We start from the raw sequence: 22,423 nt of genomic DNA, 5'->3' as shown, positions 1-22,423 counted from the left end.
CACTATTTCCCTGTATGTGTATATTATGGCATCGAATTTTGCGTCGATTGCTAATGGTCCTAAACTGATGGTACTCTTAACCACAGACACGTATGCACGAAGGACACAATAGAAAATCATATCTAAGATTGATTCTTAGATAATGTTAGGTTGTAGGGTGTAAACTGATACATGAGCTCATAGTTTGCATAGGACAGACATACATCATACTTGTTTGCACATATTTCTCGGTAATATGTGATTCTATGATTGTGTGTGCTCAGTGACGGACCCAGAAAAATTTAGCCGTGTGGCAATATAATAAAATTTAGGTATAGATATATTTTTTTTATTTTTCACGATACCCACCAAATTAATGACTAATTTATCGTGAATTTGAGTTTCATTTAAGAGGGTCAATGAGTTGCTACACATACGAGACAAAATTCGAACTCCCAACACTTTGGTTAAACGAACGACTAAACTAATCACTCGATCAACCCAAATTTGTTTAGATATATTTAAAATGTTAAATTAGAACTATCTATACATATTGATAAGAACTAGAAATATACACACAATCACTTATTATAGTATTTAAAATAATAAAAAGATAATTTCACATACGTATAATATTCAAAATGATTAAAAAATAATTTATAATGACTTTTTTTATTTTTGACATGACTAAATATTTTTTTCTATATATATTCTTAAACAATTATTTTACTTTTTATTATCTCATATTTAATTATAAAACTTATTTATTATAGTCTTTATGATATAAATATATTTTTAACTAACATAATTACTATAATCAAGACTATTTTAATAATAAATATTAATAGAATATATTAATATATAGATAATATATTTTTTATCTTAAATATTTTTTAAAAAATCACTAATAATTTAAGTTGTATTTAATTAAAAATCAAATTTTAATTTAATTATCAATTAATTATCTAATATTATAAAATTAATTATTACTATTTTATGAATTTATTTATTTATTTTTTATTTTTATATTAAATTAAATTTAACAATATAATTATTATTAAATATTAAATTTAACAAAAAAATTTTTAATATAAAACTCAAGAAAATTATTTATATTTTATTGTAGAATAAATATAATATAATAAAAGGCATATATATATATTAGTTTTTTTTTTTAAATTTTGTGAGGACAGATACCCTCTTTTTAATGTAGATCCATTTCTGTCTGCACTTTTTGATTTGTCTCTAATTTTTACTCCTCCTTTTTAACTCTTTTAATTATAGGTGCAAAAGCTTATTATAAAGTTGTGAAAGTATAGAAAAATTTGTTTGTCAGTTGAATTATTATTAAAATTTATTTTTTTATTTATTAGTTAAAATTTTATTTAGAGGAATAAATTTTATAATTAATTAATATATAATATTATAATGTATTATTAATATTAAGTATTTGAACATGTAGTATTTGTTTTTATTTAAAAATTTTAATTTTTTAAAAAAATTATCGACAGATTAAAGACTCAATAATAAATAAATAATAAAAAATTATGTTTTTAACTCCTTATTTTTTGTCCGATTATGATGCGCTAAAATGGCATCGAGTAGGGGTGCACATGGGTCGGGTGAAGCCGGGTTTGATAGAATCCAAATCTGACCCGAAATATACACCGGGTCTATTTATTAGACCCGAACCTGATCCTAGACCCGATGAAACCAATATATTTTCAGGTCACAATTATACCAGGTGAAAATCGGGCGTTAACATTACATTACGTTGATACCTTCTTGTAAGCTAGCATGTAAAAATATCCAAATTTCCAATATTCCAACCATTATTTAACATGATAAAATTCACTTAGAAAAATATAACAAGAATCAACCCTTCTTTAAAATTAAAGCATAACTACAATCAATACTAATATTGTCTAATAATATCAAATATTTAAATCAATACAAATAACACAATAGTATGCATTAGTCTAAAGTCTTATGCATTCTAAACATAAAACATTAACTTATAGTCTTATAATGACTAATAACACAAAATATTAAGGTTTACAATACTTAAATTCCACATAAAAATAGTTATGATCCATAACTAATAACACAAAATATTAATTATGTATGATGACCGGGCCACGGGCCAACTTCGAGTGACCCGAGCTATACACCGGACCCGACCCAAAATAATGACCAAGTCTATTTTTGAGAGCCCTAACCCGATGAAATTACACCAAATTAACTCCTAAAGTGTTCGGACCCGGGCCGGACCTTTGAACCGGGCCGGGTCTGTGCACCCCTAGCGTCGAGTTAAAGATCTCTTATCTGATCGTAGAATCGGACTTGACGTGTACAGTGGAACTCGTGTAGTTAGCATCGACGAAACCCACTCTGGTTCTTCGTTGATCCGCTCAATTAGAGAGTTACTAACCAAGCCAGCTGAAGTAAAGCTTCGACATATCTTCAGGGAATCTAATTACTGTGTTGATGCTCTAGCTAAACATGGCCAAATTCTGCCATTGGGAATCACTTGCTTTGAGAACCTCCCTTCTTGGCTCTTTCCGTTTGTTAGGGATGACTTATGTAGTTATGTTGGATCAAATTTCATAGGGCTTTATTAGTTTAGTTTGTTTGCTTGTTGGGCCTCTCGATCCCCTCATATATCAAAAACATTATTATAATTAATAAAAATTAATAAATTATATTTAAATTTATTAATCATCAAAGCTTAAGATTAACTATATAATATGTTCAATACCCAAAAAAAACTATATAATACATTCTAATGTCATGGTATTTTTTGTAACTTAAGATTAAGACTATCCTTATAAAATTATAATTCTCACTTCTATTTTAGTTTCAACAAAAATTTGTGTTGGACACTAAAAAAAATATTTTTGTTTATAAATTTGTTACTATACTTGATAATAAAAAACTTTTTTTTCCAATTATTGGAGCTGATTTATTATTCACAATTTTTAAGTTAATGTGATTTTTTTTCCTATCGTTTTCACTTTGTGAATTAATTGAAAATGAAAACACTAGTTTTAATATTTAGATTAATTAAATAACATTTGTATTTTTGTAACTTTCATATGTGATAGGTGTTTAAAAAAAGAACTTGTCTAGTTGCAATTGAAAGTGGAAACTGGAAAGTGAGCTAGCAATTGAACACCTAGAAGCAGAAATTGCACAACGTGGCCGCATATCAACCACTCAAAATACTACATACACTTCCAAACTCCAAAGTCATAATATCTCCTATACATTATCTACATAAAATCTCCACCCTTAATTTACGCTATCCAAGGGCTATAAACTCCCTATAATCCCGTACCATATCCCATCCCCAACAAAAGTCCAGTTCACAATAAAATAAACAAAATATCAAACTTTTGAAAAAACAAAAATTACAAAGACTCACTCCTTCTCACACTCACTAACAACATGAACTCCATGGCTCTAAAATCTTTCGTTGGACTCAGACAATCCTCCTTGGAAACCACCCCTTTCACCGTCCACCAGAAGCCCGCCACCATCAACCTCCCCCAGAAGCTCAAGGTCATTGCCGGAAAAACCAGTCCCAAGCTCCAAGGCCGGAACCTCCGCGTCGCAATCATCGGCGGAGGCCCTGCCGGGGGCTCTGCCGCGGAGACCCTAGCAAAAGGAGGCATCGAAACGTTCCTAATAGAACGGAAAATGGATAACTGCAAGCCGTGCGGGGGCGCCATTCCTCTGTGCATGGTGGGGGAGTTCGACCTGCCATTAGACATCATCGACCGGCGCGTGACGAAGATGAAGATGATATCGCCGTCGAATGTCGCGGTGGACATTGGAAGGACCTTGAAGCCGCACGAGTACATTGGAATGGTGAGACGTGAGGTTTTGGACGCGTACCTTAGAGATAGGGCAAAAGAGAACGGTGCCACCATTATCAACGGATTATTCTTGAAGATGGATATGCCTAAAGATAAGAACTCACCTTATTTGCTGCATTATTCTGGGTATGATGGTAAAACCGGTGGCATTGGTGAGAAGAGAACACTGGAGGTTGATGCTGTCATTGGTGCCGATGGGGCTAATTCTAGAGTTGCTAAGGCCATTGATGCTGGTGACTATGAATATGCCATTGCATTTCAGGTATCATCCTATCATCTTCAACTTTTTTTTTTGAATTTCTTCATTTTTGTTTTCTTTGATCTTTCAAATTTCTATTTAGTTAGTAACTTTATAATATTTCAATGCATTGCTTAGACAAAGTAATTCTTTCCTTTTATTTGATGAATTTGTTCCCTTTAGTTTATGTTATTTATGAATTTGGTCCCATTTGGTTTATTATAATCAATAAAAGTGCGTAATCAATAAAAATGCGATATGACAGTAAACTCTATAGATTAAATACTTATATTTGATAGAAATTAAATCTCAGCATTACTAAGACAAAGAAAGGTTCAAATGAGCTCCAATGTGATATTTTTTTTAAGAATTGCAAAAATTTTGATGTTTTTGGTGGTGCGGTTTGATTTATTAGGAGAGGATAAAGATCCCGGATGATAAAATGGTGTATTATGAAAATCTTGCGGAGATGTATGTCGGGGATGATGTATCCCCAGATTTCTACGGTTGGGTGTTTCCAAAATGCGACCATGTTGCCGTTGGGACAGGTACAGTGACTCACAAATCAGACATCAAGAAATTCCAGCTGGCAACACGAAAAAGAGCAGAGGACAAGATCACTGGAGGCAAGATCATCCGAGTGGAGGCGCATCCCATCCCCGAACACCCCCGCCCTCGAAGATTATCGGGGAGGGTGACCCTTGTGGGGGATGCAGCCGGCTATGTGACAAAATGCTCCGGGGAAGGGATCTATTTCGCGGCGAAGAGTGGGAGAATGTGCGCGGAGGCCATTGTGGAAGGATCGGAGAATGGAAAGAGGATGGTGGATGAAGGGGATTTGAGGAAGTACTTGGAGAAGTGGGACAAGACATATTGGCCGACGTATAAGGTGTTGGATGTGCTTCAAAAGGTGTTTTATAGGTCGAATCCGGCGAGGGAGGCGTTTGTGGAGATGTGTGCTGATGAATATGTTCAGAAGATGACATTTGATAGCTATTTGTATAAGACAGTAGTGCCTGGGAATCCATTGGAGGATATCAAGTTGGCCATTAACACCATTGGGAGCTTGGTCAGAGCCAATGCTATCAGGAAGGAAATGGACAAACTCAATGTATGATCAGTGTCAATTGCTATATACTCATTCCCCTATATATCATGTTCATCATTCTTTTTCTTTAACAGACAGGATCTTGTTATATACAAGTGATTATAACTATAAACAATTGCTTTTAAGTTTCATGCAATCTAATTACACCGAGGTTGGTTTTCCCTTACTTACAAGGGTAGAATGGTAAATTATGTCTGATTTCGTGATATTTACACTATTATTATTGTTGTTAAAAGTTATACTACTACTATTTCTTGATGTTTAAGTGAGGATACCAAAAATGTTATTTGCATATTAAAATTAGTCAAAAATGTTATTTGTATATTAAAATTAGTTATTAATATAATTGTATATAAATATATATAATTTAATTTATTTTTAATGTGTATTTTGTATTTTAATGTAGTTAATTTTAGTATATATCTAAAATGGTTCTTTTATAATTTATAAAAGAGAAATAGTAGAGGATTGTTAGGATTTATTGTTTTTATCATTAGTTTTAAATATTAATTTAATTCTTTTAGTTTAATAATTTAATAATATATTTTAATTTATATTTTTAAATATTAATAATTAATTAATAATAAAAAATAATAAATTTTGATAGTTTTGTAGTATTTTTTTCTCTTGCAGCTCATGGACATGGTTTACTTCGATTTATTTTTTGGGGTCACTGTTGTACTTTGTTTTGCGAATCAGCTAGATGTTGATTTGGGTTCTTAAATTGAGTAGTAAGAAATAAGAGAAGACACAAAATGTACATTATAATAAGGAAAAAAATTGTAACTAATATTTTTAGTCCAATAAGTGTGGCGCATTTCTCTACTAGCATGATCCCCGTTCAACCCAATGGAGTCTGCCCCCAAGCCCGGTGCTATGCCATGTATTAAGTTTCTGTTCATTGAAAAATGGAGAGTACTGAGAATGAGAGTATGAGGATCTAATTATTTTTAAATTAAAATAGTAAAATTTTATATATGACAAAAATTATAAATTTAATAATAATTAATTTTTTATTTTATTATTTTATCAAATTTGTTATTTTTTGTTAGTACTAGAATTAATAGGGACAGAATAACACAAATAAAATTTGTGAACGAAAAATAAATAAAAATGAATAAAAATTTAGACAATAATAAAAATAATATAACAAAGTAGTGAAATTAAAATCTCTCATAATACATACAGAAATCTATAATACTGTTACATATTATGAAAATTTATGAAAAGAGATTACACATATGAGAGACTTTACAACTTTTTTCTCTAAATTTCACTCACAAATTCTATGCAAAACATGACATATATTAGCAAATACCTAACCACCTATATATAGTATTTTGTATAGGTGTATTTAATTTACAAGTTGTACACAAATTACACAAGTGGTGTGTACTTGAATCTTCTTTCATATTCCTCTTTATCAAGTTGCAATCTTTGACTAGAACTTTTGACAATGCAAGTTGGATAACTTAGCCCAATTTACCAAGTAGTTTCATGAGTCTTCTAACTTGATAAGAACATACTTGATTTTATACCAAGCTTAAGTTCTATAATTTTCTTAAAACTTCATCATGCTCCACTTGTATCACTTGTAACCTCTAGCCATTTTTGTTGACTTCAAACCAAAAGAAGAATTTTGCTTCTTCTTTTCACAATCTCTCACTCAAAAATATTCTTTTGGAGTATTCATGCTGCTCATATTTTCAAAAAGCCAAGAGAAGAACTGCACCAATCAAATTTATCTGTATTGATTGATTTTGTTATAATATATGCAAGATTGTCATTGGTATGGATATTCTGCATATCCACTTTTCCTTCCTCCTCTACTTCACGAGCAAAATGATATTGAACGCGTATGTGATTTGTTCTTGAGTGAAAGGCTTGATTTCTTACGATGTGCAAGGTACTTTGACACTTACAAAATATTAGAATCATATACTAATTTTGCTCAAGTTCCTCCATTAACTTTTTCAACTAAATTGCTTTCTTGCAAGATTGTGTAGCTGCCATATATTCAACTTCTTTAGTTAATAATGCTACAATTGCTTGTAATTTTGATAATCAACTTACTGCACCTCCTGCAAGTGTAAACACATAGCCTATAGTAGACATTTTTTTGTCAAGGTCTCTTGTAAAATCAGAGTCAACATAACATTTGATAGTAAATTCAGATCCTCCAAAATATAAAACAACATCAGAGGTTCCTTCGATATATCTCAGGATCCTCTTCACAGCACTCCAGTGCTCTTTTCCTAGATTTGTCATGAATCTGCTAACCATCCCAACAGATTGAGTGATATCTGATCTGGTGTAAATCATGACGTACATAAGGCTTTTCACTGCAGATGCATACAATACTTGAGACATTTCTATCTTCTTTACTTTACTGTTAGGATACATCTCAAAAGATAATTTGAAATTGACAGAAAGTGGGGTAGATATTGTCTTATACTCTTGCATGTTGAAGTGCCAAAAGATCTTCCTCAAGTAATTTTTCTAAATCTTCCTATCTTTTATGTCTCAGCAAATCTACATCCCTAAAAAATCTTGTTTGCTGGTCCCAAATCCTTCATATCAAACGCCCTAGCCAACTGCCCCTTTAATTCTTTGACACAATCTTTGTTAGGACCTATCACCAACATGTCATCCACGTACAACAGCAGAATGATGAAATCATCATTACTAGACCTCTTGTAATAAGTAAAATGGTCTGACTAAAGTTTGTTGTAATCACGGATAATAATGAAGGAATCAAATCTCTTGTACTAATATCTCGGTGAATGCTTTAAGCCGTGCAGAGATTTGGTTGACCTGCAAACCAAGTTTTCTTTTTTGGTTCTTCAAAGCCTTTTGGTTGGAGCATATATATTTTTTTTCTTCAAGTTTACCATGAAAAAAAGAAATCTTTCATCTAGTTTCTCTAGAGGTAAATTATACACAACACATATAGCAAGAACTACTCTTATTGTAGAAATTTTAACTATTGAAAAAAATATTTTATTGAAATCAATACCTTCTTTCTGAGCAAATCCATTCACCACCAGTCTTGCACGATAACGTTCTATCTAGTCGTGATTGTCATGCTTGATTTTATAGACCTATTTGTTACCAATGACTTTCTTTTCGTCCGGAAGTGAGACAAGTTCTTACGTCTTATTTCTGCGTAGTGCTTCCATTTCTTCTTGCATGACTGTCATCCATAAAGAAGAATCTGGACTTTCAACGGTCTCTTGAAAGGTTGATGGTTCTCCATCTTCAGTAACCAGACAATATGCATCAAGATAACTCATAACATAGTCGGCATGCCATGATGGTCTTCTTAGTTCACGTGTTGTTTTGCGAGCTTCAGCTGGTCCTTTTCTCCAAACTTATCATCCATGTATATTGTAGTAGTTTCTTCAGTGCTGTTACTGTTTTCTTGCTTTCTTTGTAACTCATTTTTAGCAAATATAACATCTCTACTGATAATAACTTTGTGGGTAATAGAGTCCCACAAACGATATCCCTTTACATTGTCAGCATAACCCAAGCAGATATACTTTCTTGATTTAAGATCAAATTTTGTTCTTTCTTAGGTATTGAACATCACATAAGCAGGACATCCAAACATATGTAGAGAAGAATAATCGGGTGGCTTACTTTGCCACATCTCCATTGGTGTTTTCAACCCAGTTTATGTTGATGGTGATCTGTTAATCACGTAGCAGTCTGTTTTGACTGCTTCTGCGCAGAAAGATTTGGCTAATCCTACAGTCGACAACATAACTCGAGTTCTTTCTATAAGAGTTTTGTTCATTCACTCTACAATACCATTTTGCTGAGGTATATATGCAACTGTGAATTGTCTCTGAATACATTCGTGCTTGCAAAATGCAATAAAATCATAATTAGTTTATTCTCTTCCATTGTCTATTCTCAAGCGCTTTATTTTCTTCCTAATGTCAAGCTTTATACGTGCTTTAAACTCTTTGAATACTGGAAACACATCTGACTTCTTCTTAATAGAGAATACCCACACTCTTCGTCAGTAATCATCTATGAAGGAGACAAAATATTTTTTTCCTCCTAGTGATAATTCTGATTATTCTCACAATTAGAATGAATTAAGTCTAGTATGTACTTTCTTCTAACAGTTGATCTTTCAAACTTCAATCTATATTGTTTGCCTATCACATAGTGCTCACAGAAAGGTAAATTCACCGTTTTGAGCCATGAAAGGAGATTACATTCTACAAGAACTTGTAGACCACGTTCTGACATGTGGCTTAATTTGCGATGCCACAACATCAACGTGTTTTCTTAGTCTACGGATGCAACTAATGCCTCTGCGTCTTGAACTGTATTTCTAGAAAGCAGGTATATGTTAATTGTTAGTCGTTTTGCCTTCATGATCACATGTGTACCATTAGTCACCTTCAATGATCTACTTTCAATATTGATCTTGTACCCTTGAGAATTCAACAGCTCAACGGACAACAAATTTTTTCTCAGGCCGTTCACATGTCTTATACCTTAAACTATATAAATGGAACCCTCAAATAGGTTCATAAGTACTAAACTACTCCTAATGTGGAGTCATGTGATATATTGCTGTACAATCCAATAGCAAACATCAGCTAGTGATTTATTGTCTTCATGACCAATTGCAGTTTTGATGTAGAAGACATCTCCATCATGAGAGGTGTTTGCAACACAACCATGTGAGGTAGTTGCATCAGCACTTTTCTCTGTGCTCTTCTTGCTGAACCAATAATCTTTTTTCAAGTACCATTTCTTGCCACAATTGTAATAAGTAAGGTTCTTCTTTCGAGACTTTAATCTACCATGACTTTGACTCCTACTAGAGTTACGTTTTGTTAATTTGCCTCTTATCACCGACAAAGCTTTTGCTTCTATGAACTCTCTGTTTGATCATCTTTATTTTTGCACCTGATTTCTTCTTCAAGAATAGTGGCAGAAATATCATCAAATCGGAGTTGATAAGCAATATTATTATTTGTGATGTTGATGATGAGTTTATCATACGAGTCTGGTAAACTTTGGAGAAGAAGTTCAGCACGTTCATTCTCTACAATCTAACATTCCATGGCTATTATTTATGAAAATACTGAATTAAGATTGTTGATGTGATCTGTCACCGATGTGGATTCACTCATACGAAGAGTATTATGTTGTGAAGTGACTTTACCTTGTACAACTTAGTGAGTGCCACTCAAATCTCCTTTGCTGTCTGTTTCTATGAGATGTTTGATAATACGAAATCTACCATAGTCAGGTGTAAATTGGTAATGACTTTTTCGTCCATCTCTTTTCACTTGTCATCAGGAGTACCGATAGGCATGCTTTCTATTGCTTCTAAGCAATTCTCCTTTCTCAAATTTGCCTTGATCTTCAGTTTCTAAAAAAAAAAGTTATTCCCATTGAGTTTTTCAATCTTAAATTTTGCTGCCATAGTTCTGACACTAACTTGTCCCTTTGCAGCGGAAGATTAAGAACCTAAAGCTGTGATTCCACTGTTAGGTACCAGAGTTAATAGCGAAAAAATAACACAACTAAAATTTGTTAATGAGAAATCGATGGAACTGAATAAGAATTTAGGCAGTAGTGAAAATAATATGACAAAGTGGTGAAATTACAATCTCTCATAATACATAGAGAAGTCTATAATACTCTCTTATATATTATGAAAATTCATACAAAGGGATTACACAAGAGAGATCTTACTACTTTTCTCTCTAAGTTTCACTCAGTAATTCTATGTAAAATATGATATACATTAGTTAATACCGTAACCATCTATATATAGTATTTTGTGGAGGTGCATTTGATTTACAAGTTGATCAAATTGTGCACAAATTGCACAAGTGTGTGTACCAAAATCTTCTTTCACATTCATCTTTATCAAGTTGCAATCTTTGATTAGAATTTTTAACTATGCAAGCCGTAGTTTCATGAATCTTCCAACTGGATAAGAACATACTTAATTCTAGACTAAGTTTAAGTTCTATAATATTCTTTAATTTTCTTGAAACTCCATCATGCTCTTCTTATATTACTTGTATCATCTAACCATTTTTATTGACTTCAAATCAAAAAGAATAATTTTACTTTTTTTTTATATTTTTGTTGATGCGAAAATACATGATTTGATGATTGCGTAAAAAAAAAAATTAAATTGTTAGAATATCAAAATTAAATTTTTATAAAAAGTAAAAACCAAACTTGCTCATTTATTTGTTAACTCTAATAATAGGTTGTTTCATTATTTTGGAAGGCCTTAGAAAATTATTTTTGTAAGACAAATTGGTCTTTTTATTATTTTTTAATAAAATATTTAATATATGCATTGAATAAATTAGTGCATAACAAATTTTATTATAAGGTAATTCAATGCCAATTAAGACAAATTAGTTCATTTCAGAATAATAAAAATTTATTGTGAATTAAAGTGTCTAATTCAAAAAATCATGCTAAGTGTATATAAAAAATTTAATTATTAAATTATTTATTTGTATAAAATACATATTAAAATATAAAATATATATTAAAAACAATCTAAACACTACATATATTTATTCATAATGACTAATTTAGTAATTGATTTTTGATATATACATAGTATTTTTTATCCCAAATTTAAGTATGTACTTGACAATCAATTTAAATATTTACTCTTAATAAGTTATTACTTGTGTTTCTTTTTCTAGTTTATGTCATTCGTCTGGTTAAAAGTATGACTAAAATAATTAATAAAGATAGTTTATCAAGAAAAATTCTAAAACGATAACATAAATAATAAATTTATGTTGCTCGCTCTCTTCGATTACTTCAGAACCCCTAGTTGGTTAGTATGGTGGGTTTTGAGATTTTGGGAGAATTTAGAGTGAGAGAACTTTCCAGTTTGGTGAACTTACTAGAATAAGTGAATAACACAACCCATGAAAACGTGGTTTGTTGAGAAATCGAATTAAAGGGTCACCTCTCTCTATTCCTCCAATTCCAATTCCTCATGACAAAATTTCAACTAGAACAAATTCTCTGGACTTAATCAAACATTCACATTTGTTATCTTATACTTATTGTAACAAAATATAAGGTAGTTGCATTAGGTTTGAATAAGCAATAATAGTTGGTATATCAAACGATTATACTTCAGCGCAGCGCCCCCTCTATAACTTTGAACATAACATTCTCAGCAAATTATAAAAACCAAACATAGAGGTCATGTGTGAGTGTAACTTGGTACACAAATTAAACATGAAGTTGAATAATCTGGCACTAGTTGTTGTTCTAGCAGGGACCATTTTGGGAAATGGGATAATTAGAGGGTGTGATTGCAAGATTGTGCAGTTCATATTTGGTGACTCCCTCTCTGATGTTGGAAACAACAAACGCCTCAATAGAAGCCTTGCTCAGGCCAGCCTCCCTTGGTATGGTATTGATTTTGGTAACGGATTACCCAACGGAAGGTTTACTAACGGCCGGACTGTTGCAGATATTATTGGTAATTATTTCTGTCATGATATCATTTTTTTCAATAATTTAAATTGATAGGAGAAGACACCATTTCAATTCTTTTCTATTATTCAAAATATTTGCCACTTTAAAATTTTGATAATAAATTAATTCGGAAAATATTTGCTGACTGAATTATACACATTTAGGTGACAATACTGGCCTCCCTAGGCCTCCAGCATTCCTAGACCCATCTCTAACCCCAGAAATTATTCTAGAAAATGGAGCGAACTATGCTTCTGGTGGTGGTGGCATTTTGAATGAAACTGGGCAGTATTTTGTGAGTTCCAATGTTAACTTGCATTTTATTGATATAGTGTATGTTTTGTTATATATTTTAGCCGTTTAGAAAGCACATTTATAATATAATTGTGCATGTTTACAGATCCAGAGGTTTTCTCTGTACAAGCAAATTGAGCTATTTCAGGGGACACGAGAACTAATTGAGGCCAAAATTGGAAACAGTGCGGCACAAAAGTTTTTTCAGGAAGCTAGATATGTTGTTGCGTTAGGGAGCAATGATTTTATCAACAATTACTTAATGCCTGTTTACAGTGATTCATGGACTTACAATGATGACACTTTCATGGACTACTTGATAGGAACACTCAGAGACCAACTCAAGGTTTATTTTATTAATTAATTTACTTTAATTATTATTAGAACAGGAAAAAAAACAATTTCTTTATATATGAGGTATAAATAAATACAAATACAACAATGCTACGTGTGCATCAAAATCAGCCACTAGTATAAAATATATGTTAAAATATAAATACAAATAGAAAATAAATTAAAACTACACATGTATTTATAAACAAATATATTGGTGGCTGATTTTAGTGACTGAATTTAGTATAAGAATAACAATTTTGATACAAATAATACATCTCGAATTTTTTTTGTATTTTTTGGTGATTTAACGGGGCTTAAAGCCCTTTTTTTTTGGTAGTTGCTTCATGGGTTAGGAGCAAGGGAACTAATGGTATTTGGGCTGGGCCCAATGGGCTGCATTCCACTTCAAAGGGTGCTAACAACAAGTGGAAACTGTAGAGAGAAGGCAAACAAATTGGCTCTTTCTTTTAATAAAGCAACAAGCAAGGTGGTAGATGAGTTGGGGCAGCAGCTTCCTGGTGCAAAATATGTATTTGGAGATGCATATGATGTTGTTTATGATGTCATCAGCAATCCAATGAAGTATGGTAAGTAGCAAATAGTAGTAAGTACTAGTATTGAATTCAATGGCAGTGACATTAAATGAATGAATTGATGGATGGTTTTGTAGGATTCCAAAATGCAGATTCACCGTGTTGTTCGTTTTGGAACATACGACCTGCACTTACATGTGTGCCTGCATCGAAATTGTGCAAAGATAGAAGCAAGTATGTGTTTTGGGATGAATACCACCCCACTGACAGTGCCAATGAGCTAATTGCCAATGAGCTCATCAAGAAATTCGGATTCACACGTGTTGATCAAACCATTCATAATAATAATGCTCCCTCACCAGCACCTGCTTCTGTCTCTGATCTTTCTCCAGTTCCATCTCCACAATAATAATAATAATGCAAAGTATAATTGTCTTAAATATTTTTTTATATGGTTTGAGCCGTCGTGTATAATATATATAGTTATAGTTTAAATGACATAGTCTCTTCATACTCATATAAGAGATTGCGAATTTGAATTTCTTTATCTTTGGTAAAAATAAAAATAAAATAAAATATAGATTGTCTTGCATTGTACTCTTACTTGTTATAATGCCTATAATAAGAAAGAAAATTAAAAAAAGTGGCTGAATAATAAATACTTCATGTAATGTCATTCAACTGATGCTAATCTATGTGTTCTTCTCCGCATAATTAATTAATTCGAGATTGATGTTATCGTTCTTATTTTGATAATATTTTTTATAAATTCATGAAAATATATAATATAGTAAATTTATGTGTAGAATGATATTATAAAAAATAAAAATGACAACATTATTATCATTAATTTTACCATATATAAACAAAACATAAAAATCTTACGTATATATAATTAATTAACTAATAACTAACATTCCAGATTTTTTTTTATCCAATAAAAAACTACTTAATTCATGGCCCAAATTGTTCGGATGTTGGGTTCCTGACAGATCGGGTGTACAAGTGAACGGGTGAGGACGCCTTAGCTTTGGTCGCGTTGGTTGAGCACTTGTCCTGAAGAGGTGATGAGAGGGGGGTGCCACCTGCAAAGACACTCCGACGCTCAAGTCAACTAGTGCGCAGGCGGGGAAAAATGACATGGAAGGGGTGACGTACCTCGGGGGAAGAGCCAATCTTCCCTTTATATACATGTCAGTAGTGGGCCCCTCATGAGGACAGGCCCGTATTCTCAAGGACGCTGTCCTGCGGCCGCGTGTAGGTCGCATAGGACACGTGTCCGGGTCGTTTGAAGGACGCGGAACCGAATCGGGTGGAGCTCGGGTCGGATCGACCCGTCGGTTCCTTGGGCCGGGCCGTAACACAAATCAAATACGATTTTGAAGACTCTGAATAACAATCACAAATCACAAACGACTTTTTATGATTTAAATCATATGAAATCATATTATTATATTTGAATTATATCTTCATATTTAAAAACGTATTTTATCTTATCTAATTTTTTTTCCTTTAAAATGAAAAAAATCAATTAAATCCATCACCTCTTCTAGAAGACAAATAATATAAATAGTACCCTTTTCACACTCATGCACATATGTTCATATTACCATTATTACACCTCAAAGATTCTCTTGACTTGAGCATCGAACGTAAAATTTTTTTTGCAAATACCCACCCCTTATGCTACGTTTGTTTGAGAGGAAAATGAAAGAAAAGAAAAAGAAGAAAAAAAATAGGAAGAAAAATGATTATTTTTATTGTTTAGTTGAGGAGAAAAATTAAAGGAGAAAAAAAATTAATGGAAAAAAATTGGTGGGCCCACCAATTTTTTTTCTCTCTAACATTAGAAAGAAAATGAAGAAAAAACTAATATTTCTCTCTCTACTTCTAATACTACTCCTTCACTTTTTTAATATATATTATAATATAAGAATAAAATTGTCTTTTTATAACATTTCTTTCCTTCTTATTTTTCTTTCATCCAAATACATCTGAAAAAAATAAAAATTTACTCAATTTCTTTTCTTTCTTTTTTTCCTTTCTATTTCCTTCCTCTCTATTTCTTTCCTTCCAACCAAACATAACCTTAGAGATGCAAAACAAAGCAAAGAGATCTATGGCAGACTCCTAAAAATCTATGTTCCACGACTCCAAGAGATAATCCTAAATTCTTATCGCTCATGGCAATTCTCTTTTAAAATAATTTTTTTTTAAATACATATCTAACTATGTTTAAAATTTAACAAAAGTATTTTTATTTTAAAGAGTGATTTTTTTACCAAAAGAAGTCAATCCAAATAAACTACTTAATTTTTATTAATTTTTATAAATTAAATATTATTTTTATTTAGTTCATTGATATATTTTAAAACTATTCTCCTTATTATTCTTTTAATTTTTGAATAAATAATATTTTACTTTTTTTATCTTTTAATGTTTTCAAAGGTAAAATATATAGTTGAGTTGTTCTTACACTCATTTAAGAATTATGAGGATGGTTAGAGATGAATTAGAAATCTTAATTATTAATATTATGCTATATTTAAATTCGTATAGCATAATTATAAAACATTTGCTTCAATAAAACAAAAAACATTTGTGTTCTATTATACTTTTTTACAATCATATATAAATAACAAAGAATTATAATTTTTAATGAAAAATAAATAAATTTTGGTATATGATAATGTAGTTCAATTTGGAATTAAGTCTTTATTATTTATAAGTTTTTTTTTTAAATGTAGTCCCTTTAATTATATACTTAAGAATATTATGTTTCTTTTAAATGTTTTTTGTAACAGGAGAACCTAATTAAGAAGTTTTATAAAGTGTATGGACATGAATACATTCACAAATTCATATTTACTTTTTGTTAAAAAAAAAAAAATCCAAATTCACTTTCATGGCATATTAAAAATGTAAATAATATTCTTTATCACTAACTATCAATGTAATATGCACAAAAATTTGGCCACAAAATCTTCTTTACCCAGAATTCCAATAATTTTTTTAGAAAAATAATATAAAAAATAAAATAATACTTAGTAGATAGTTTAAAAAGTACTATTATAAAAAAGTCAGATAATATTTATTAGTTGACTAATTAATTTTAAACTATCAATAATTTTTATATTGTATTTCACTTTTTTTTTTATTTATATAATTAATCATGTTATCTATAAATCATATAAGAATAGTATAGTTAAATAAAATTCAAAATTATAAAGATGACAGAGAAAATAAATTATCTTAATGTTATTAGCATGAGCTATGCAATTTCTTACGAAAATAGAAACAATATAATTTGTTTAAAGCAGAACCATGAGAAAAAGGAAAAATAATTTTTTGTATATTTATGAGAATTAGAACGAATTCAAAAAATATATTAGATATTTTTTACATATTTGTCTACCTTGCATGAAGAAAAGGAAATGAATCATGGAGAGAAAAAATATAATTTTGTAAAACGAAAAGGAAAGAATAAAAAATCTTTTAAACACAATTTTTGTGAATATAAATCAATGAAATAGAATTTTTAAGAAATCATATTATATTAATTATATTAAGCCTCTTTAAAAAATCTTATGAAGATCTTTATGATTCACCCAAAGAAGTTGTAAGTGTTTTTAATTTTTTTATTATGATTTTGTATATATTTAAATATATTAACAATAAAATTATATTAGTATATAACCAATAAGTATATTAAAGTTGTTAGAAAGGGTAAGAGAGAGTATTAGAAAAAAGATTTGTATGTATTTAAGTTGTTATGAAATGATACAATATATATAGAAGAATATTTATAGGTGTTAATAGAATCGAAATAATAAAAACGTAATATCTTATAATAAATATTTAAATATACTAAATAATGCTAATTGATCCTAATTATACCCTAATTGATCAAAGTGAGCTCTCTAGTTTAAAGAAATCGCTTAAACCAAATTCCGACAAAAGGGGACAGCCAAGGACAAAAAGCTTTGAGTACCAAAAAGAGAAAAGACAGAAGATTGATCGAAAGGGATTTTAACACTACTAACATGATGGTGAATTTTAGCATTAGCCTCACTTGGACCAGGCTCATTGTTAGCCTATGTTTTCTGACATCAGTTAAACGTGATGTGGCAGGTCTTTTAAAAATACAAGTTTGAGCATGTGAAAGATATTATTTGTTACAGAGGTATCTTGAAATGTTCAAATTAAAAAAGAACCCCACCGCGTCACCCCTTCCCTCAACACCCCCTAAATCCGTCATTCGTGAACGTCACTCACAATCAGAACCAAAGTTCGAACAATCCCCAAACCAAAACCCTAGCTTCTTCAACTGTTTTGCCGCAATCCGTCCTTCCCCCGTCCCAAACCCAAGCCCTGGGTTCTAGGTTGGTAGATCATCCCCATCCGCCCTGGCTTATATGTTCGAAGCTTGGAGCAGGGCGCCGTCATCTCATCGGTTGATGTCGTTTTGCCGGTCGCCGTCCGGTTCTCCGTCGAAGGTTAGTGACACAGCTTTGACTTCTTTGGTTATTCCTTTTATGTTTTGTGTAGTGAAATTGTGAATTGAAATCAAGTCACTGATTTTGCATTGTCGAAATTATTGCTAGCTATGGATTCGTGACTCTGTTGCTGGTGTTTTTAACTTTTGAGTATGCTGGTTTTGAATTTTTTTATAGATTTATTGTTTTCTGAAATAAGATGATTAATTGTTGTTGTTTATTAAATTTTGTCGCTGGTTGTTCTGGAGGACACATGGAAGATAATAAGGTAAATGGGCAGAATATTATTATGTAAAGCAAATGTATACTTTGTTGATAAACTAAAAATGTGTACTTCGTATTGGTGTAAGGCTGCTGCATTTTTCTTTCTGTCTACCATGTCTCAATATTCCTCTTTGACACCAAATTTTGATTCAACAGGTTTTTCAATACATGCTAGTGAACCCTTGTTAACCAAAAATTCATGTCAATTTTTCGATTGAAGTATTTATTTTCAGAACTTCATTGTAAGGTAGTTACCTGTATATGGTGGGTGTATTTTAGGTTCATAAAAAAGTTCTTTAGTCCTTGCTTAGCTTCATATAAGGTGGATTATGTGTTGTTAAGTTGCACAAGCATAAGATTTCTCCTTGAATATAGTACATGCAGTCTAATTCCGATTTCATGAAAGAATCAGCATTTAGGTAAGACGTACTCTTATATCTTTTGTCATGTCCTTCCTGCTGGTGGTGAGGAACTTAAAGGTGATGAGGTTGATAGGATAATCAGTTTGAAAAATCCTATAGGGATTGATGATCTAGATGTAGCAACTATGCATATGGAAGTTTTCTTGTGTTAAATGTGGACATACATGTGGAAAGATGATTCTTTTTCTGTTATTTTAGAGTGATTTTATATTTACAGCATGTCTTCATTTTTTTAAATGCAAAATTTTCTTCATAGGTTGTTGCTAGAATAGAAGAGGAAGATGTAGCCTCGTTAGTTCATGGTGTAGCGGCTATGGCCGATGAAGATTTGTTTGTCGGAAACGAAGAAGAACTATTTTCCGATGACCTAGATGTTTGTGTAGGTGATGAACCTTCATCGGAGGCAAGTGAAGATGCGAATATGGACGGGTATTGTCGCTACAATGTTGGTGATGATTTTTACAAAAACTGGGAAGACAGAGGCATTGATGGGATTGCTGACTTTGACCGAAATAACTTTAAAGAAATAACTTTTGATTAGATGAGATTGCTACATTTTTCTGATCGACATGTAGCTTTTGCTTTCTACAATTTATATGCAAAAATGAATGGGTTTGCCGCAAGGAAGACCAGGCCAAGGCGAAATGCCAAGAAACAGGCGACACAACAACAGTTTGTTTGCTTTAGGCAAGGGTTCAAAGAATTTGCTGCTGATAAGGAGGCATACAAACGTAAGAGGTAGCCTAAGCCTGAGAACTAGATGAGGCTGTTTGGCACAAATGCGTGTTCATCTACATTTGGAGAGTGGTAGATGGATTATTTCATACTTTAATAATGTTCACAACCATGAGATGCTCGACAGAACACTTACATTTATGCTCCCTGGTCATAGGAAGATGAATGCTATCACAATTGATCAAATGAACATGATGTTGAGAGTTGGAATTAAAACACCACAAATATATTCATCATTTGTGCATACTGCAGGGGGTTTCCAAAATGTACCATTTTTGAAGAGAGACATGTACAACCAGATTGATAAATAGAGAAAGCTAATAGGGGGCGATGCAGTGTCTTGTCTTCGGTGGTTGGAATCATATGCAGAGGAGAATCTTGGAACGTTTGTGCATTACTTAGCAGATAAAGAGGGTCGTTTGGTGCACCTTTTTTGGTCTGATAACTGTAGTCAATTAGATTACCATGTGTTCGGAGATGTTGTAGCATTTGATGCAACTTATCGGAAGAATAAGTACATGTGCCCACTGATTGTGTTTTTTAGCGTAAATCACCATAACCAAACTATTGTTTTCGCTGCTGCCCTTGTTGCAAATGAGAGTGAGGAGACATATTCAGGGCTACTTGAAAGACTTTTTGGAAGCTATGAAGGAGAAAGCTCCTGAGTGTGTTATCACAGATGGGCACGGAAAAATGAGAAAGGCGATCGAAAAAATATTTCCTATGGCTTATCATCGTGTCTGTGCATGGCATCTCCTTCGGAATGCAACATTGATTTTGGCAAATCAGCATTCACTTCTGAGTTTAAGAAATGCATGCTTTTTTATTATGAGGTTTTAGAGTTTGAAGCCAGGTGGGAGAGATTGGTCACTGAGCTTCAGCTTCAGGATAATCAGTGGGTCTGTGACCTTTATGACCGGAGGAAAATGTGGGCAATGGCTCACATTCATGGCCACTTTTTCGATGGATTTTGGACAACATCAAGATGCAAAGGTTTGCCTTCGATGCTTGGTAAGTTTGTCCACTCCCACCATAATTTGAGAGACTTTGTTGAACAATATTTTCGCTGTGTATCGGAGATGAGATCTCGGGAGACACAATCCGATATGCATAGCGTGGTTGGACACTTGGTGTTGCAAGGTCCGTTACATGATTTGAAAAGGTCTGTTGCAAAGTTACTAACTAGGGAGATATTTCTCTTGTTTCGGCCCATGATGTCCCATGCATATACATTAAAAGTCTAGTCTTGTACATTTACTCCGACATCGGACATATACACCATTTCACAGTCGGACAATTCACATAACTACTGGCATGTTTCGCACTATCCCAAGGATTCGATATTTAAGTGCTCTTGTTTAAGGATGGAATCCCTTGGAATACCATGCGATCATATTGTGGCCCTTCTTGTATATCTTGATTTCATGGAAATCCCAACAAGTCTTGTTTTGGGGAGGTGGTCTAAGAACGCTTGGTCGAAGGTGAGGCAATATGTTGAGAAGGGACCGTTTTGTTGGGACTCTGTGGTAAGTTATTGTAATTGGATGTTGAATGACCTACGTAGGGAGATGTGTGTGCTTGCTTCAATGAGAGAAGATCAATTTGCAACAGTGACTGAGAAGGTACGCAGCGAGATCAATCAATTAAAACACGATATCGAAGCTGGGCCTTCGTCAACCGTGGTTGTGGGCCAATCGTCCACACTCGAGGGGTGCGTTCAAGACCCACTTGTTGTGCGTCGCAAAAAGAGGCCAAAGAAGGACTCAGTTAACCGTACCTTGGTTAGGGGCGTGAGACGGTGCAGCGTTTGTCGTTGGGTTGGGCATAATCAAACTTCTTGCCAGTCAAATCACCGGCAGGGCCAGCGGAAGCAGCCTAGCCACGAGGAAGGAGTCGATGAAGATAACTACTACACTCCTAACTTTTGGGAGGAAGTTGATGATGTTTGTTCTTTAGTTCTTTTTTTTTAAATTTAGTTGTTTTAGTTTGTCTCTATGATGATATTAAGTTAAATACGTATTATCTGATACAGGAGTATCTTCATTACCACTCTGAACCCGTGGGGCAAGAGGAACACTTTTCTTTGGATGAAGAGGAGTTCCAAGTGCCATTGACGGATCCTTATTATAGTTGGCATGAGTAGAACAAATATAATTGTGGTTCAATTATTATGATTTATTGTTAGGAAATTTCTTTATTATATAAGTTAACCATGTGTGAAGGTACCTTGCTGATGTAGTTTAGGTCTATGGTGTTATTATTGTGACCTTGACATGAGGATCTGCTTAACTTAATTTTGGAGCATGATTGGCTTTGTTATGGCACACTTGGTTTGTCTTTGTTGTGACCTGAGCAAAAGGCTTACCACTGCATATATCCCTCAATAATGTATGGGCTAATACACTTGTACATTTTTTATTAATAATGTAGTATATTTTTTATTATTAATAACAGCAACCAAAAAGCCTTGTAAATAGTTGCATTAAAGAAAGTTTTAGTAAAAAATTAATTTTATACGTGTTTCTCCATGTCATGACCACAAAAATTGTTATCTTTCTTGTCATACTATTGTATTTAACTTCTCTTTTACTTGTCCAACTTATAATAATTTAACCTTCATGTACTCTTTTGTACTCT

The 22,423-nt window shown here is 32.4% G+C and overlaps 3 protein-coding genes across 3 annotated transcripts; all 3 read left to right on the top strand.

Moving 5' to 3' along the window:
* The first annotated feature begins 3,351 nt into the window (after positions 1–3,351).
* Positions 3,352–5,384, top strand: LOC130943849 (geranylgeranyl diphosphate reductase, chloroplastic). Its single transcript, XM_057871895.1, has 2 exons — positions 3,352–4,119; positions 4,511–5,384. Exons 1-2 carry the CDS (start codon positions 3,427–3,429, stop codon positions 5,210–5,212), a joined length of 1,395 nt encoding a protein of 464 aa, XP_057727878.1. The 5' UTR covers positions 3,352–3,426; the 3' UTR covers positions 5,213–5,384.
* Positions 5,385–12,427: 7,043 nt separating this feature from the next.
* LOC130939175 (GDSL esterase/lipase At1g74460-like) lies at positions 12,428–14,439 on the top strand. The gene is made up of 5 exons (XM_057867282.1): positions 12,428–12,710; positions 12,871–13,001; positions 13,107–13,346; positions 13,674–13,923; positions 14,007–14,439. Exons 1-5 carry the CDS (start codon positions 12,431–12,433, stop codon positions 14,276–14,278), a joined length of 1,173 nt encoding a protein of 390 aa, XP_057723265.1. The 5' UTR covers positions 12,428–12,430; the 3' UTR covers positions 14,279–14,439.
* A 6,093-nt stretch (positions 14,440–20,532) lies between these two features.
* On the top strand, positions 20,533–21,929 carry LOC130935448 (uncharacterized). The gene is made up of 3 exons (XM_057865203.1): positions 20,533–20,948; positions 21,150–21,729; positions 21,819–21,929. Exons 1-3 carry the CDS (start codon positions 20,533–20,535, stop codon positions 21,927–21,929), a joined length of 1,107 nt encoding a protein of 368 aa, XP_057721186.1.
* Positions 21,930–22,423: the final 494 nt, after the last annotated feature.

The sequence above is a fragment of the Arachis stenosperma genome, chromosome 1 (genome assembly GCF_014773155.1).
Source record: "Arachis stenosperma cultivar V10309 chromosome 1, arast.V10309.gnm1.PFL2, whole genome shotgun sequence".
Lineage (NCBI taxonomy): Eukaryota > Viridiplantae > Streptophyta > Magnoliopsida > Fabales > Fabaceae > Arachis > Arachis stenosperma.
This window is presented reverse-complemented; position numbering and strand designations above follow the sequence as displayed.